General features: G+C 39.7%; 1 protein-coding gene across 5 annotated transcripts in view; it reads left to right on the plus strand.

The window, feature by feature from the left end:
- Positions 1-12,433, plus strand: part of FILIP1 (filamin A interacting protein 1) — a 101,688-nt gene extending 89,255 nt beyond the window's left edge. For 3 of the 5 annotated variants that reach the window (XM_077782328.1, XM_021553667.2, XM_077782329.1), the window contains 2 exons: positions 4,043-4,266; positions 11,627-12,433. In XM_077782328.1, the coding sequence (XP_077638454.1) occupies positions 4,043-4,249 (207 nt within the window). In that variant the 3' untranslated portion in view covers positions 4,250-4,266; positions 11,627-12,433. Of the gene's footprint in view, positions 1-4,042; positions 4,267-6,756; positions 9,924-11,626 lie in introns of those variants that run through there. The other 2 variants (XM_021553694.3, XM_077782330.1) reach the window with 2 other exon arrangements.
- The last annotated feature ends 272 nt before the right edge of the window (positions 12,434-12,705 follow it).

The raw sequence follows: 12,705 nt of genomic DNA on the forward strand, positions 1-12,705 counted from the left end.
AACTGATACACAGCTGCTTTCTTAGCTCACTGGTTTTAATTTTTGTCTTAACTGTCCTCACACAAGATGCTTTGTACAATGTATTAATGCCTTTTTTACGGCAGCCTATGGATTTGGATAGTTCCCATAGAAACAGAAAAAATGGTGTTGAATTGTCCTTAGATTGATTAGAATCAAACTCACTCCCAGGAAAATACTTGGACTATCCTAGCAGACCTAGGATATTATTTTTTTTATTGCAAATGGACCAAAGAGACCAGAGCATATAGAGATGAAAATGAGCCTGCTTGTTAGTCTTCCCTTAGTACATTGCCACACATTTCTGTACCCAGGACAGTTCATATAGTTTGCAGAAAAAAAATCCCACAGAATAAACCCAAGTATTCTTTGTGAAAAAAGCCCAAAACAGTGGTGCCTACATCCTGTTTGACTTAGGCCTTACATTTGATTATAAGATTACTGGTGAATGTGGATCTTCTTTGGCTACCATGATGGGTGTCAGTCCTTAATCCCTGCGCTCCCCTCCTCCTACAAGCCTGGCACTGAGTGCCATCTGTTTATGCTGCCAGGGTATGCACTGACTCCAGTGCCATGCAAATCTGCAGGGAGCAGAGGGAATCCCGGCTGCAGCAGAGCCAGCGCAGTGGCACCGCACCAACCATGCACGGCATCCTGTGACCATGGCAGGAGGGCCCAGCTGAGAAGCTGCTAGGTGCCAGAGCGAAGGGGACAAGTGTTTATGCAGCTGTAAGGCCACTTGCAATTGGACAGCATTTAGTTTGAGATTGGCATCTAAATGTAGCTCTGTGTAGGTGTCCCATGTCTGCTCTGAGCTGCTGCTGGAGCTCCTGGAGGTGCAGGGGGCAGCTCAGCCTGTGCAGAGGTGTTATGGTGCTGGCTGTGTGTTTGTGGCAACTCAGATGTATGTGAGGCTGGGAGGGATAACCCACCCGTACCTTTCTGCAGTGGCAGCTGATGGGACAGACACCTCAGGTGGCACGAGAAGTATCAGTGTGGGCAACTGAGTCAATCTGTAGTCATCAGTCCCCATGGCAGCACTGAGGCATGTGTGTTGGCCTGAGGTGACTTGGGGGTGATCCAGCTGAGACAGGGCTAGCTTCTGTGTGAGCTGAATTGCCCACTGGCTCTGCTGACTATATTGACTAGATCTCAAGTCCCACCCTTTGAGGATAAAGTTACCTAAAGATACTTTATTTTAGTGCTATTTTCAGTGCTGTCAAATCATGTACCTGCCTTCCAGCTGCTTTATCAAAAGTTTTAGGTCTCCTTGGGTCATCTGTCTTGTCTGCCAGCCCTGTGTACATTGCTTGAGTAGCCCAGGGCATTTCAAATTGCACAAGGTGTCTTTTGGCCACTGAACTGAACCATTTCTGTCCAGGGCAAGCAGGGGCCTGATCAGATTGAGAACAAAGGCTGAAAAAGCATTTTTTACTTAAAATATTCCAGAAGCTAGTATGTGCATGAAAGCATTCTCTTTGTGCGTCAATAAAATGCACCAAGCCGGATTTGTTACAAACTACTCACACATGCTACATGTTCTGTATGTTCAGTTTGCTTTTTTCCTTTAATGGGACTGCCCAGCCTTACTGCAACTTCACAGGTCAATGCACCTGCGTCTGCAGTGAGAGCTGATGATGACTGCACCATAGCAGCTGCATGTGTTCCTCTCACTCTCATTAATGTCTTGTGTAACCTCACTGGGTCCCTGTTCCAGCACCATGTCTTGCCTTGCCAGCTCAGATCCAGCATGCATTACCCAGTGTCTCACGGGGTCTCAGGCACTCCATTCCTGCTGTGTAAGGGTTAGTTTCTGGCTGGAGCCACGTCCCAACCAGACCAACCAGAAGACAGCAGCCTGCAGACAAACAGCTGGAAGGAATGGCTTTGAGTTCTTGGAAGAAGTGATGGAGAGACAGGCAATGGTGTGGGTTCTCTGCCACAGATGCTACAGACTGGATGTGTTCTCTGCTTGCTGCCCCTTCCCGTGCCCAAGAGGACAGCGGCTGGGGAGACACCTTTGTGCCATCTCACTTGGCAAACACAAAATGCTTTTGCAGCTGCCTGGGAAGCAGGCATTAGATTCCATGTGATCAACGCGTTAGTATGCTGGAATGAAGGCAACTAAGAAATTTAAAGCAAGTTAGAGTTCTTTTCAAAGTGCTTTTGAGTGATTTAGGCTTGAAATGAGTAACTTGAAAGCGCCCAAATCCTTAGTTAATAATTTACATGTGAATAAAGCTGAATAAATGCCTGAGATTCCAGCTACTCCATTTGATTGCCTCATGTTTACTCACTGTGGGACTCTTTCAGGGAGTACAAGATGTTTGTCATTTGGGTCCCCTGGGATGTTGACATATTTTCCAAGGCTGATGGAATGCATTTGCATGTTTTGCCCTACAGAATTGTATGCGCCTAACTTGTTTTGACATCTACATGTGAGTTCCATATTAGCGTTTAGACTACTATTGTAAATGTTGCTTTTAGTTATTGAAAATGGCTTCCTTCCTGTCAGGCAGACAGCATTCAAGTTTTCCAATTGTGATTTTTTTGAGTGTACACATGGGGTTTTGAACTGTTCTTAGAAGATTAAGGAATGGTTTTCCTTTGCATGTTCAGGACGCAGACAGAAAGCTCTGATGCCACTGGCTGAAAAACATTTGTAGAGCATTTTTAAGTATACAAAAGCTTGTTGCATCTGACATGGGCCCCCAATCCAGTCTATTTGAGCAGTTAAGTTTTACTTTGCTTATATGTCACAAGTTGCAGAGTTTAGTCATTCAGCAGGTAAGTCTAGCTAGCATTCCAGGATTTTAGGAGAATTGTTCTCTTTTGTCAGATCAAAATCTTAATCCATAATCTGAACAGAAATGTCAGTCTTGTAGGAAATTTAGCCAAGAGACTGAAGTTGTTGCCATTATCATTTGTATCTGTATTGCACACTGCAGGAGATAAAGCCTGTTTTCCTTCCACAATTGTCAAGTTTATAAGTATTTTCTTAAATATAAGAAAATACTTATATGGTTCATATGGGGTAGCTCCAGATTTGACCTTGAAGAGTATGTGCATCATTGTCTGGCCAAAGCTATGGAATAGTTTTGGCCTGGTCTCCACTTGGGGCTCCAGAAGGACACAGGAACTGTGTTGGTTCTGCCAGCCCCAAGCCAACCACTTTGGCTGTTTTTTGGGGTTTTTTTTTAATTCTTAAGTACTCAAACTTGAGGACAAGTGTGCTTGCTAGGCTGTTGTCCAGGGCAGAAAACTGCCAGAGATAGTAAAATGGCCATGTGCACACTGCCTTGAGGTATCCTTGGAAATTTGGGTTAGCAGCTTCACCCTCGCTAGAGTTTCTCAAGTGATGATCTGTGCTTGGACTGTGAGAACCCTTTCCCCCATCCCTCCTGTCATAGCCACAGGAAAAGGAAATACAAATATTTTCTCTTTTTCTTTCTCTCCCAACCCCCTGCTCTTCCCAGTGCAGAAATAAGTGGCCCCAGCCATGAGCTTAGCATACTTTGGGAAGTAAAATTCAATTTTACTTACAATGCTGAGTGATCGTGCCCCAGCTCCTAAAATTCGGCAGTTACCCTACATTCATCGTTAGCCTTACCTGACTATGCTGTTTTGAAGACCTGTCATAGTGTCTATGCTAGTCTATTAGCAAGATGCTAATATTTTGCCTGTCCTGACAGTCAAGCCAATGTTGTAGTTGCCTCTAAGGCCATCCTGCACTTTGTCATGCTGGAGAATGGGAAATTTGCATAAATTCCCATCCTTGTGACATTGAGTCAAAACACTACACCTCACCTCTGGGAAATTAGTTTGATCACAACTGTGCCTTTGGCCGTATTCTAGCAGTATGTGCCATGGCCAGATTCCAAGTGTGAATATTACTTTGCTAATAGGTGTGATTTGGGATGTTGTTGTTTGAAAAGTAAATGAAGAACCAAAGAAAAGTGTAAGATGAACATGTATGAGAAAGTCCTTAATGTGTGGCATTTTTCTCTGTCTCTTTGTTTTGCAGACAGGACAGGATGGGTCATCCCTGAGACCTACACCCACCCGAATTCCTGTGTCAAAAGGTATGAAAGCAGGAAAGCCAGTAGTGGCAGCCCCAGGAGCAGGAAATGTGACAAAATTCGAGCCTCGTGCTGAGACTCAGTCTATGAAAATAGAACTGAAGAAATCTTCAGCCAGCAGCTCTGCCTCCCTGGGCGGGGGTCAGGGCTGATGGCAGTGGCTCAGGGGGTACGTTTTGCAGGTTTTACTGCTGCCATGGAAGTCAGTTCCCCTGTCTGTGTAGTTGTTCACGTTTGCCTGTACTAGCAGCTGTCACTTAACAACAAACTAATAAGTGTGTGCACTGACTACTTAAATAACAGAATCCTTTTGTTTTCTTACTCAAGTTAAAAAAAAAAAAAAAAAAAGCTGTCAAAAAGGCAATTTTATGCCAGGAAGGTTTTCTGTCTAGGAAGTGAGAATGGGGTAACTGCACTAGATTATTAATCTAGTTCAGGAATTCTTAATGATAGACTTGGTCACTTTTTAGTAGATCAAAGGAGGTTTGATCACTTTTACTAGATTGTTTTCCACCTTAATGGATCACTTTTCACCTTTGCTGCTGCATGGTCTGCTTTCCTTCCTGCCTTGATCACATTGTTGAAATGCCACACGGCCTAGGGAAGCAATGCCAGAAGACTTGCCATGCGCACTTGAGGTCCTGTTTTAATGAAAGCCAGTACCTCGTGTGTGGGAGGGGAAGAGAGGAAGGATGGGCACCATGTGGCCTTCTCTCTAGGAGCCTCCAATCAAAATCACCATTTCTCAGTAGTGAGCTGCTTTCTCAAGATAACTATCTAAAATCAGGGGCATAAGGATGTTGCACAATGTTTTTCAGCAATTAATGCTTCCAGAGAGAGTTAGCATTTGTAGACAACACTTAGAACCAGGTCCCTGACTTACAAACACTGGAATACTGCTAGCTCAGGGCTCAGATGAAGGCTTGTGAGCCAGAAGGTGTTTAGTCCTCAGCAAAAGCTTGAGAAACACTATCTGGAAAAAATTAATACAATTCATTTGTGCCTGTTCCAAAGACCACTAAAGGCTATGAAGCAACTCATTCCATTGGTTTTCAGTTTTCCTGATTGGGTCTTATATTTAAACCTTACTTGCCAAGCATCCTTATGTCTTAGAGGCTAAGTCAGCACAGCCTGCTTGGTGGCAGGAATTGCTATCTAAAGGCATAGCTCAGGTACAGATAGTGAAAGAGAGAGGGTTTGGTAAGGAAATTACCCTCAGCTTTCAGTTGTTTTAAAATATTTTGTCATAAAATGCAGACCACCTTACAATACCATGGTGATTCATCATTTTTCCTTCCCTCTTTGTGATTTCCTCATCTGTATGTTTGCATTTTTTTAAGCATGTTTTAAGGAATTTTTCCAGCATGGAAATACTGTGGATGCTGATGATTGTTATGATTGTTTATTTAATAACAGTAGAATTATTAAAGCACGTTTCCATTAAGTGGTCAATTTTCACAGAAGAAAGTTGGAACCAAAAGAAATGAAGCTGACCAGAAAAATAAATGATGGGTTTAAAGTGGTATAATGCTTCAACCACCTCAGCAAGCTGTGAATGGTCTAGTGGTTAAAACAGAAAGCAAGGTGGTCAGACCACCAATAAATTCACAGAAAGGAAAATGCACTGGTGGGTGAAATACGAAATTTGGCCTGGGAGAAGATATTTGATGGAAGAAATCTGTCACTGAAGGTCAAGAAAATTATATTCAATCCAAGTAATGTTTAGTTTTCCATCTGCTTTGCATTGCTCTCCAATTTCAGACCCAATATTTACAATTATCCCATTGTAAAGCGGCATTTTATTATTCACATAAAGGGCATAGGTTTGGTTTTTCACATGTGTAGCACTTTAAATGCCTGTTAATTTTAAGGTTCTAGTTCCTATGACATTCAAAAATCAGAGTAGTATTAGTAGCATTATTTCATAACGTGTATTCCCAGCACTTCAGCAAGCAATGTGAGTTGATATGTCAGAAATACATCAGATCCTCTCAAGGAATTCTTATCATTTAAAAGTCTCAGTATGTCAATAAAATGTTGCTGAGATCTTACTGTTCTTTCTGTAACACAGACTTTTTAACAGATATTTCAAGGAGAAAAATGTCTTTTTTCTGCATGTTCACTTTAAATGCTGTTACTGAAGGAAGCTGTAAGGTCAAAACAGTCAAATATTACTGCAAACATGATCCCCAAGCTAATGTAGCTTGATACAGCTGCCTAAAGCCTTCCTTGTGTCAAAAAAAACTTAGTTCCTTAGTTAACTGTCACCATACTCAATATTCTATGTGTGCCTGTTGTAGAAAATTTTGTTTTTGTTTGAAGTCTAAGAAACTAATTCATTTGAAAAAACAAGCCAGCCTCACAGTACCTGAAATCCAGGGCACACAGACTGGCACAGCCAAAATTGCAGGCAGGAGTTGCTCCTGAAGAGTCAGTAGGATTAGATGAGACAGACTTCAGAAATTCCAGAGAGGTCAGACTTAGGAGCCTGTTATTTTTCCCCAGGGGCTGCACAACAAAACCAGATTTTGCTCTGCAGCAGAAGTCTAAAGAGTTGGAATCAGGCAGCTGGTTAAACTGTTATCTAAAACCAGGTATTTTGTTATACTCAAAACTTTGACATCTGTTTTAATTGACCTAATATTCTTGTTTCCTGAAGGTAGAAGAAGGGTAACATGAAGAGAAAAGAAAGCCTATAGTTCAGAAGTATTAAAAGTTCAAGCCTATTTGTGTTACACTGAAATTTCCTCTGAATCTGAAGACAGTTATGTTTAGTGACTACAGTAAGATTCACCATTCAGTAGGTCAGCTCCAAAAGGCAATTTAAACAACCAAATCTAAAAACAATGCCTAAGCCCAAGAGGCATCCTGAAGATCTTCCTGATGTTCTTCTACAGACCTTATCTAGCCAGTGTTTCTGTTACAACTTAAATGTAGCACTGCAGCCACTGTACCTTACAGAGATCCATAATGCAGGTATTCTTGTATTTCCTCCGAGGCTTTTAAGTCAACTCACAATTTTATGGTCACTTAAAGTCAGGATATAACTTCACACTGGGCTGAAAAGCTGTAGTCCTGGCTTTGTCACCTGCAGCCAAGAAAGTACTCACTGACTATGTGGTTGTCCTTTGAACTGGTGCAAGTGTTTGAATTTAACTGGGGAACTGATCTGAATTTAAAGGAATCCAGCAAAAGAAAAAGCTAAAGGTTGGGTTTAATGTAACTTAGTGCTAGACTCACAGGCCAGAAAAAGAAAGAAGGAGGGCACAAGGAAACCAGTTGGCGTTTTAAAGTGACTGTAGGATCATGAATGCCTTCTAATAGATCAAATACCACACAAATGCAGGGGTAGTGCTGCTTACTTTCAAAAGCTTTTGATTGAAACCTTTTTTAAAAGGTAGGAGACAGTATCTGAGGAGACTCAAACCCACATCAGTTGCAGGCAGGTTCACTAGTGGCACTGACAGCTGAGGAGGAAGAAGGTGGCATTCTCATTCCCTCCTGGAAAGGCTGTGCTGTTCTGCATGGAGTGCTTCAGTATTCACTGAGCAGAAACAAGGGAGTGGTTGAGGGGTCAGGATATTGAACTAGGAAGGAGGCCCCTCCAGATGTTGTGTCCCTGTTCCGAAGGCTGCCTTTGAGCCTGGTCCGGATGAAAAGGAGGCTTATAAAATGAAGTGTCTGTGTTCATCCATCCTTCCATCTCTCCTTCCCTAATGAATAACACTGAACAACCAACCAATTTCATGCAAATCTGACAGAGCAATAGGGATCTCCAGAATAAGAAGTTTTTCCAGTTTAATGAAAAGGACGGCAGAGAAGAGGAGCAAGACCTTAGCAGTGTCTCACTGTGTGGAAGAGCAGGGCATGAGCTCACCTTCATACAGGATCAAAGAATGAACACAAGAGTGATGTCACAAATGCCACGAGGACAAACTTTGTCCAGACCTCAATTTTTACTAGGCACCAAAGAATCAAACTCTGACACATCAATCCAAAGGATAATATTAGGGATTTACAGGGCATATGTTTATTCTCCATTACTGGATTATAGTGCATAATAAACTCAGCCTTCCTAAATGATCATTTGGAGTCACTCATCATCATGCTTTCTCTCTCTTAACTTTTTTCGGTCATTTGGTTTGGTTTTTGGTTTTTTTTTTTTTTTTGGTTTTTGTAATGAAGTGGAACAATTTCAGTAGCAAAATAATGCACTCAGAATCATAATGATAGTTAGAATGCTTTGTAAGAAACTAAGATGACTGTGTAATCTTTGTTCTTTTAGTCATAATCAATGTCAGCTGGAGAGAAGCCATGTTTTGGCTGATGACATGGCCATATATAAGCAGTTGTGATAACTCAAGCCCAGCAGTAGTAATGCATGGTTTAGCCCCAGCAGTAAGGTGGAGAGGGTGAATAGCAGGGAAAATTCCAGCCCATTCATGAGCAGCACACATGGACTGAAAAGGTGCTCCCTCAGTTCTCCAAATGATCTCTCTGATTTTAAATATAGTTCCTAACAAGTTTTCTACTGTGTTCCCTCAGTTAGATCCCATTGCCAGACTTACTGCTACATAGGGCTATTGCTAATGTAGTCATTAGTAGATAAATACATTTGAGTGTGACTGAAAAAGGAGTGCAGAGCTTCAACTGTAATGCCTAGAGAGATTTCTCTCAGAATAGCAAACATCCTAAGCAAATGGTAGAAGAAAAATAGAGATTTTTATTTACTTTGGTTACCTTTTTTTCTTTTGTGACACCCATTAGTGTGATTTTTGAAAACCCAAACACTTTGTGATTCTTTGTAATATGCCCAGAGTACGTGTCACTGTATTTAAACCTCAAACCACTTACAGCACATAGTAATTGCCACCATGGAAGTAATCTCTAAAGCCACATTAATATCTTGATCCATGCCAATAGGATGCCAAGTCATATGTCACTGCTTGAAATATGCCATGCAGATTCTAAAATATGCTCAATAGTTACATGAATATTCAGTAATGTTTATATGAATATTTAGTAATTCTGATCAGATGTGGAAGAGCAGGTCTGTAATAGAGTAAGTTACTATCCTGCTGGGTTTCAGGTACTTGGCATAAGCTGCAACAGTTAGGACAATTTTCAGACCAATTACATGTTCCCCTCACACATCAGTGGCCAATTTCATTGAGTTGCTTTGAAACACAGTTTGCTGGCAGGAGTTTTTGTGAGCTCATCTTTTGAACTTGCTTTCATTTAGGAGAATGGTTTTCTCCTCTCTGTCAGTGTGAGTTATCCTCTTTCTCTTAATTTTGCTTGAGCTCTCTTGGCCAAAATTATATGCAATATTTTTCATTATAGATATTAATTTCACTTTGAATCTTACTCCCTACACATTGCTCTTACCTTGTTTTTTTTTTTTTTTTATTTTCTTAAAATGTAAGCAGGGTTAACTAGTGTCATGTGCAGAACTATCAGCTCTCGGGTATGAAACACTCAGTTGTGAATGGTTCTCTAAACAAAAAAAAAACCAAAACAACACTCCCCTTGGGATTTTAAAAACAGAAATACTGATGTATGATTCTCTTCTGTTGCTTGGGTGTGCATTGTCTGTGGTACATTCATTTTTGTATTATCTGGTGATACTTGTATATATTGTAAGGAGGAATTAAACTTTATATGTTAAAATGTCACTTGATGTACTTCATTATATGAACTGGTATCCTGATGTGCTTCTCAAGAAATTCTGCTTTACATCAGTAGGACTGAAAGCAGAATTATCTGTTTTACATTAACTACATTTTCTTTTTCTGTAATTAAAATAAATTGTTTTGTTTAAGAGGATACTTAGCTCCTTGAAATACTCTAATCTGGAATGCTGGAAAAAAATTATTTAATCATATCTTTAAAATAGAATCATATTCCTACAGAGGGTGGCCCAAAAGAGCTCTCACAAAACCAGCCCTATTCTAATTTTACCTTAGTAACTGTTCAGACGCCTCTTTTAGTAACTAAACGTGTGTGTACATAATATATATATTCATACAGAGCATGATATTTTTCTGCTGCCCATTTTTCAGATTTTTGTGTCTAAACTCCTTATTAAATATGCACAGTGAATATTAAGAAAATATTTTTTTAAAAAATAGTATTTTTAATATTAAGAAAATAATATGTAAATGTAGCTGTTAACATCATATTCCACAAGAGCTTCAAGTTAGAACAGCACTGGCTGTAAGGTGAAGTCATGCAGTAAGTTTGTGGTTCTTTCACATTCACTGCTCAAGTGTGGTGGAACCGATGTAAATTTCTTGTTGAAAATAATTTGTTATTGATAAGTTGGATGGAAAATAAATACTTTCAGTTCGGGAAATTCTATTATTTCATTTGCCTTAACATATTTTATTGGACGTTGCCTCAGCCCTTCTCTTGCTTCACCACGTATGAAAAGCAGCACTGGGGTCTGCCATCTAGTGGCAAAGTTCTGGCCGTAAGAGTACATGGAAAATATTTTTATTTTTCTTTCTTCTTAGAATGTAACTTCATGAAAAACCTTGTAAATATTAGTTAAGAAGCAGATAAAGGCAAAAAATCAATAAAAATGTAAAAGGCAAAAATTATATCAATAGTGTCATTTCTTGGGCCCCATAAATTTTGAAAAATCTTCAGAGTATTAAGAAAGGAAGGTAACAAAAGTAATTTCAATTAAGATGAATATTTCTGAAAATGTATAGCTGTATGCTCTAATTAGTATTGGTACAGTTACATTATTTTAAATACATAAAATCCTCCTTTTCACATAAAAATGTTAACTGACAGTTAAATTCTTGTATTAAATAAGTTGGCAGTAAGAGCTGTATATACAGGTAGAAGAACAGAAGACCAGGCCATTAGTACTTCAGCAGAGCTCAGGGATTAATCAGGGACCGGGACTGTGTGTGTGACTACAGACAGGGGAAAATTAAATCCAGCCTTTTAAAGAAAATGCCAACACATAGTTTTGCATGCTGTGGCTGAAATTAATCTCCATTAAAATTCAAGAAGCAAAATTCAAGAAGACTCACGGAATAAACACAGCATAGGTTTTTAAACCAAGTTTAAATTTAAAAAAATGAGAAATGACTTCATACCTCTTCCTCATCCCTATTGATGAATTGCCACCAGATTTATGATGAAGTTGCTTAGACAAGATACTAGATGCCCAGCTCCAAGTCTTTCTCTACCTAGTTTGGATGTGGAACTGGAACTTTGGTGTCCCTCTGCTTTAATCCATTCAACTGTATTACTCCCTTTTTTATTATGGACAACCAAATTATGGTCTTGACATTGAGGTGGAAGCCAAGGCCTTCTGAGCCCTCGACAGGTACTAATTTAGTTTCCCTTTGTAGCATGAGCCAGGGTAGTTTTGTCAAGCAGTGATGTGAGAGTGAGTTTGTGAGACTTTTTTAGAAAAATGCCTTGCACTGCCATTGTAACTGTTCTTTCAAGTAAGCTGCAATGCGTTTGTAGTTTCATAAACCAGAATGTTTTGCTCTCTTTTCTTTTAGAGAGTGTCATCATTCACCAGTTACGCGTGAACTCTAGATGAGTTACCGCCCGCTAGAGCTCTCTGTGTGCACTACCTTCCATGCCTGTGGATGGACCACTGTAGAAGCTCTCTGCCATCAACACCAGGGTCACTTGTGCTACTGATTATTTGTGGAAGTATTAATGCTTCCATTAGGTTTTATATATATATTTTTTTATTGGTAGAGCTTTAAAAACCAATGGCCTTGCTGGTATTTTAAAAGTATCTAATCAGAGAGAGAGCAGCAGTCTTTCTGCCAGCTGAATTTCACTCTTAATTGCAAAGCCCAAGGCACATGCTTGATTTTGTTTGATATTTGCCATATAATTTATTTTTATAATACACTTTGTAAAGTAGCTGTGCCAAAGTTGCAATTCCTGTTGCTTGTGATGCATTTATTTGTAGAATACACTGTCAAATTTGCAATTTGATATTTTTGTAATAGAGAGTATGTGAAGAAAGAAAATGTAACTTCAGCAATGTTTTCTGTTTAAATGGAGAAGTATTCAGTATGCCACCATAAGATTCTGTGAGACTAAATACTCTTAAGACTGCTGTATGGAATTTGTTGCAGAATATTTCTTGCACTGTGTGATGGTTTGGCATAAAATTAAGTATTAAAGTCCAATGCCTTGAAATACAACCAAATTTAGTCATTTTAAACTATGTAAGTCAGTTTTTAAAGCTGTGATTTTTTTCTATATAAAGTATGTTTTTACTTTTGCCTGTATCAAAAAAAGTTGATTTTCATTACACTGTAACTAATAAATGTTCACAACTATGCAAATGTAAATGTAGGTTTTTGCATTTCAGCTCCAGTTTCTTAAGGCTGGCAGCACTCACCTATATATTTGTTTATGGGGACAGTATATGGATTAGGAAGTTCCTTTTTCTGACTGGTGTCTCAATACAGTGTCACAGTGAAGTACAGGGTGAAACTGATTCATAGAATCACAGAATGGTTTGGGTTGGAAGGCCCTTAAAGATCATGTAGTTCCAGTCCCCCTGCCATGGGCAGGAATGCCTTCCACTAGATCAAGTTGCTCAAAGCTCCATCCA

This window comes from Lonchura striata, chromosome 3 (assembly GCF_046129695.1).
Source record: "Lonchura striata isolate bLonStr1 chromosome 3, bLonStr1.mat, whole genome shotgun sequence".
In the NCBI taxonomy this organism is placed as follows: domain Eukaryota; kingdom Metazoa; phylum Chordata; class Aves; order Passeriformes; family Estrildidae; genus Lonchura; species Lonchura striata.